This window comes from Tigriopus californicus, chromosome 4 (genome assembly GCF_007210705.1).
Source record: "Tigriopus californicus strain San Diego chromosome 4, Tcal_SD_v2.1, whole genome shotgun sequence".
Taxonomy (NCBI): domain Eukaryota; kingdom Metazoa; phylum Arthropoda; class Copepoda; order Harpacticoida; family Harpacticidae; genus Tigriopus; species Tigriopus californicus.
In genome coordinates, this window is record NC_081443.1 from 11,795,828 (window position 1) to 11,801,926 (window position 6,099).

General features: G+C 41.2%; 1 protein-coding gene across 1 annotated transcript; it reads left to right on the plus strand.

Moving 5' to 3' along the window:
- Positions 1-266: 266 nt before the first annotated feature.
- Positions 267-6,099, plus strand: LOC131879827 (nucleolar complex protein 2 homolog; the record flags this gene model as incomplete). Its single annotated transcript, XM_059226272.1, is given in 2 exon segments — positions 267-1,942; positions 5,563-6,099. Coding segments are annotated over 2 exon segments (1,973 nt in total), but the record flags the coding sequence as incomplete, so codon positions are not given.

The window sequence follows — 6,099 nt, forward strand, 5'->3', positions numbered from 1 at the left end:
GATGTCCAGCTAGGCTATAAATATCAACCCCCTATTTAATCATTTAGAGCTTGGAGGCCTCGTTTTTTGTTGTCTAATAAGAACCCTTACTTTTTCCGAAAGTCCCTCTCCGAGTGTCAATAGGCAGTTTGATACGCTACGCCGTTACTTTAGAAATTCCATCCTCTGATTGAATTTTCATTCTGGCCCGTAGTTCAACCATTTGTATCACTTGATAGCAATGAGATGGATAAACGTAACCAATGCATTTTGTATCCTTTCGACAGATTCCGTGCACAAACCCCCCACAAATCTGGAGCTGGCTTCGGATGAAAGTGACTTTGAGCCTGATGACGATGATGAGCCCTCCAGCGGATCGGGCGGGCGAACCAAACTCACCCGGAAAGTGCTCGACCAACTGGAAGGCAATCTGGCCCAAAGTCCGAGTGTGGGTCACGTCCAACAATTGGCCATGGCCTTCAAGGCCGCCTTAGGGACCCTCAAGACCGAAGGGGCCATGGTGTCGCCTTTTAAGATCGAAGGGGCTGCCATGTTTAATGCCGTGATTCGGACTTGTCTCACCCATATGGCTCCGGCCTTGCAAGCCGTTCTCAGAGTCGAGGGCGAACTGAAGCCATCCAAGTTGATGAGAGCCAAAAAGTGGAAGCCTTTGAACAAAACCTTAAAGATGTACACGGCCGATGTTACGCTCTTCTTGACGGCCTTGTCCGAGTCGACTGTTCTGTGCGCTCTTTTGAAGCACATCCACTTGATGATACCTTATTTCGCGGCCTTGCCCAAGTCCGCCAAGCAACTCATCACCCAGCTGATCAAGTTATGGAGCACGGGCGAGGATGCCGTTCGTATTTTGGCCTTCATGTGTCTACTGAAATTGACGCGAACGTCGCAGAGCTCGCTTTTCGAGCCCGTGGTCAAACACATGTACATGGCCTTTGTGCAGAATGCTAAATTCACCTCACCAAATACATGGCCCATGATCAACTTTATGCGGCGGTCGTTGAGCGAAATATTTGGCTTGGACCCGAAATCCGCTTATACACATGCCTTCGTGTATATTCGTCAACTTGGGATCACGTTACGAAATGCCATGACTGTTCAGAAGAAGGAGTCAATCCAGTCCGTTTATAACTGGCAGTATGTCCATTCGCTGCACTTTTGGTGTCATTTCCTCGGTTCCAATCATCCCAATGAGGCTCTGGAGCCGCTCATTTATCCGTTGGTCCAGGTGTTGAAAGGAGCCATCAAGTTGGTGTACGTGGCCAAGTACTATCCACTTCGGTTCCACCTTTGTTCGATGCTAAGTCGACTGGGTCACGATACGGGCAAGTTCATTCCTGTTCTGCCTTACTACTTGGACGTACTAAATCGATATAACTTCAATAAGAAGACTTCCAAAGTGTCCATGAAGCCTGTGGACTTTGGTAACATCCTACGGATCTCAAAATCTCAAATGCTGGAAAATGGCACGCAAGATGCCACCTTGGATCATGTCTACATGGGAATTGGAGAGAATCTACACTACCAGGCCCACAAGATTGCTTTCCCCGAACTCACCTATCCGGCTTTGGTTCAAATGAGAGACTTTGTCAAGAAGTGCAAAGTGGCTAACCATTGCAAAAAGATCAAGCAGCTTATGGACAAGATTGAAGAGACGACCAAGGTTATCACGCAAAGAAGAAATAATGCCACTTTCGGGCTGAAAGACGCGGATGCCATCAAGAACTGGGAGCAGGTCCTGGAAACTCAAGGCACACCTTTGGGCAAATTCTTTACCTCGTTGCGGAAGACCAAAGACGAGCAAAAACTCAAGATGACAACTGAACAAGAAAAACTCGACGACTACGACTTCATCCCAAAACTGGACCGTAAGAAGGCCAAGCAAGGCAATAAAGAGGAGTTCAAGGGTCTCCTTGGAGGCGACGACTCGGATGACTCTGATTTGGTAAGTTCAAACGTTTCAACCGTTTCAACCCCGTCCAAACTTGTAGTCGTACCTTCACCTCCGTTAGAGGCAAGATTCTAAACTACAGGTATGGGCACCTCAGAAAGTAAACAAACCGAGGAGGGAGGGTGATGTCATAGCGGGGAGAAGAAGGCAATAGCACGTAGGGCAAACATCGCCCTAAGAAGGGTTTGTTCAAAGAAGAACCCCAAATGGGCGTGGTTGACTCAATGATAGGTAGGAGTAGAGCCACTATAATAGAAGAGTACGCGCATGAGATTTTTGGTCCCAAAACGTCGTTTCCATTGTACTGTGGTTCTTCAGTTCACCCCCAAGGCGGCTTTTCCTGTGTTATGTATTTACTTCATTGTTGTAAAACGTAGCAAGAAAATGAATTGTGTGCATTTAAAAAACAAATCTATAATCTTTAAGGCCTTTAAAATGACAAATTAGTCGGGCCGGAAGGTTGACAATCTCTGATAACGCAACCCTGCTTCCGGCTGTGTTAACAGGGATGCCAAAATGTGCGCCTACAATATTTGTCATAGCAAATGTCAAGACTTAGTTTCTAAGTGTAGGATAAAGTAAGAAACTCATTTTTTCAACGAAATATTTTTGTGTGCGTGTTGTTGAGTTAATGGGATGATGCTAGCTTCATCGCCTTTTTCTGAGATGAGTTGGGCCATATTTGAAGTTCACTTTGGCAGTCCTGAAGGCAAGTCAAAGGTTTCTACGTTCAATGCACATGAGCCGGAAACGGCGATACTGAAGGGTGACTGTATATAGTTTTGTAAACTGTTTATAATGATGATGGTGAAAGATTTTAGGTACAAGTGGAGCCTATTTTCATTACATTTGTGTTATCATTTTTAGGGTTACTTGTCTACATTTATTCATCAAACGGATGTTTCGAGTATTGATTCAAACGTGTAGTCAAACTCGACCTGATTTAACCTAATGTTACCTCCCTGGTCTGACGCATAATGCAGGGATGTATGCCTGAAGGCGCCTTGGAATTTAGTAAAGAAGTTTGTGTCCGCCCATTCAGGAATGCCAAGTTCGTATCGGTGCATGTTTTTGAATGCCAACATTCTTGTTATTTCATGTTTTCAACAACACTTTCAATTTTTACTCCACTATCAATTCCATTAAACTTGACATTTTTAAACGAAAGAAATGAATATGAATGAAATTACACTTACCTCTACCTTAAGTTGAAGTTTGGCAAATGGTAGTTTAACAAAATGTACGCATCACTTTTGCCAATCCAGGGTAAGGTTGCATCAATTGTGAATCTGAACCTTCCGAATCATCTAAATTATTATATTTTACGGTCGTAGAGACTATAAAATTAAAAAAAGTATTGCACCCGATTTATTTTCTTGCTACGTTTTACAACAATGAAGTAAATACATAACACAGGAAAAGCCGCCTTGGGGGTGAACAAAAGAACCACAAAACAATGAAAACGACGTTTTGGGACCAAAAATCTCATGCGCGTACTCTTCTATTATAATGGCTCTAGGTAGGAGCACAATATTGCTCGTCACCCTTGAGCACCCATACTCAATTTTTGCCTTAGGTTACTTAGTCATTATTTTTGATAAAAAATTATATTTGTTTCATCTTCATAGTTTCTTCAAGTGTTTCAAAAAATAATATTAGTTGGTTAATTCATAACCCATAAAAGATATCTTGATTAATTACAAGTTGGGAAAAGCTTATTCAGATGAATTGATTTGCCAAATCGTTTAGTATGAAACAAGTTATTTACTGTTTCTGTTACCTTTTTGGCCAATACTTATGATTAGGGCCGGCCAAAATTTGCAGATAAATATGGGATTCATTGACACCAAATTTTAGTAAGAAATCAACCGAATTTGCTCAAAAATTGGCAAATAAACTTTCCAAAACATAGGCATCAACACGTTCCGGGGGGACTCTAAGGGCTATAATTTCCTTCCATGTCAGACAACATGTAGATGAAAAGGAAAATTAAATCATCATAGCTTCCAGCACCTAGATTTCAAGGTGCCCTCCATTGGTAGCAGGCTCATGCCTTGTCCATGGTGTCTTCTACCCTGATCATTAGGGCTCCGAAATTGAATTCTTTTTGAGGGCCAGATAATCACTAGCTATTTTTTTGAAAGCACAGAATAACTTATTCTTCAGGAAAAAAATCTCAAGCGCAAAGATATAAGCCTGCTTAAAAGCAAGAAGACAAAGAATAAGACAAACTGAAACTAATTTTTCAAAATTTTGAAGCAATTGCCAAAAGTTTCAATACTCTTTGTTAAGTTGGACCCCCAAATTATTACCCTAAACCATGCAGGTTTCTGGATCAAATTTGGTTCCTCTGGTTGAAGAGCAAATATTTTTATATTTGCTCTTATATGTGTAAAGTATTGAAATTCTAGTTGCATTTTTAGGAAAAGTTCGAGCTTTTGGCAACAGCATAAGCAGGAATAATGTGAGAATTAGGGAGCAACTACTTAAATGTGACAAACCTAAAAGATTGGGACAATCCAGTATTTAAAGGAGGTGCAAAAGGTATCTTTTACAATACAGCTTCAAAAATATTCATGGGCGTTTTCGTCATCCAGGTTTTGATGGTTCCAATAAATGTAAAGGCCTCCTAATATCCAGGCTAGGCAAAACAATGAAGCACTTGCTTCACTTTGGGTTCATTTAATGTTAAATTGTTGCATAAGTTAATAGCAATAGTGTTGTTATTAGCACAGTTGTTATGCAAAGAAAGCAAAGGAGAGTACAAGAACGATGGAAAGGATCAAATTTTAAGCTCTTTTTGAAATAAAAGTTCAACTATTGGCGGAAAATGTAGTGCCATTTTCAGGTTTGAAACATCACTACGTATCCAAAAGATGGCGTTTGGACGCAAAAGGGTTCCANTAGCACAGTTGTTATGCAAAGAAAGCAAAGGAGAGTACAAGAACGATGGAAAGGATCAAATTTTAAGCTCTTTTTGAAACAAAAGTTCAACTATTGGCGGAAAATGTAGTGCCATTTTCAGGTTTGAAACATCACTACGTATCCAAAAGATGGCGTTTGGACGCAAAAGGGTTCCAAAAAAAAAACTGAGGCTGCAATTGTGTCCTATTAAAGATATTTTGAAAGGCATGTGTGCCTTGGTGTCTCTGTATTGATTCTAAATCATAATAACCATGAAAGGGACCATGGTATAGCCAATCAATGTAATAAACTCTTTTCAGCCCAGACTTGTCCAAGCAGCTGCAACTAGGCCAAACGGCCAATGTCGCTTTTTTTTACCGCCGGCGCTAAGAAAAGAACGGAAATCACTAAACCTATAAAGTTTTTCCTCATTGCGCACTACCGATATGATCAATCTGCATGTTCCTTAAACTTTCAAGTCAATACTGCCAAGTTTGATCCAGGCTGATTTTTTTAGGTCAAGGGAACGTACATTTTCTGACATAAAAATTCCTACTTGGATCAAGCAGTACTGGTTTGAAAGTTTGAGGCGTAGGCAGATTGATCACATCAGTATTGCGCACCCGTTGGTTTAAGGTAGAAACTTTTGGTGGGAAATATCGATGAATAGGCTGACGAAGGGTGACTGACTTGTTTTTGTTTTATTTCAGGACGATGAAGAACGCTTCAAGCTGATAGAGGATAGAGGAAAGAAGCGCAAGGCTTCAACCAAGGCCACTAAGAACGAGGAGGATAGTGAGGATGAAGATGGTGAAGAAGACGAGAGCAAGGAAGAGGAGGGAGAGGGACCAGATCAGGAATCAGAAGATGATGACGTCGAGGATGAAGTGGAAGATTTCGACCTCAACGACCTCGATTCAGACGATGAAAAGCCTGCGCCCTCAAAGCGTGTCAAAGTGGAAGCAAAAAATGAGGACGATACCGACTCTGAGGAGGAAAGTGATTGAAAACTAATGATGCAATCAATCTACCTGTGAACCTTTCTTCCACGAATTACTAACATTAAATGAAAGAGGTGGGAGAAATAATGAAACATTTGTACTGTTTGATGAGGCAGCATAAATACTATAGTATGACGATTTATGAATACGGTATGAATATTGAACAACCATTGGCTTGCCAACAATTGATCCCGTCATGAGACGAAGTGGTCCAGAACATCTTTGAATAAACACTCTTCGGTTTTA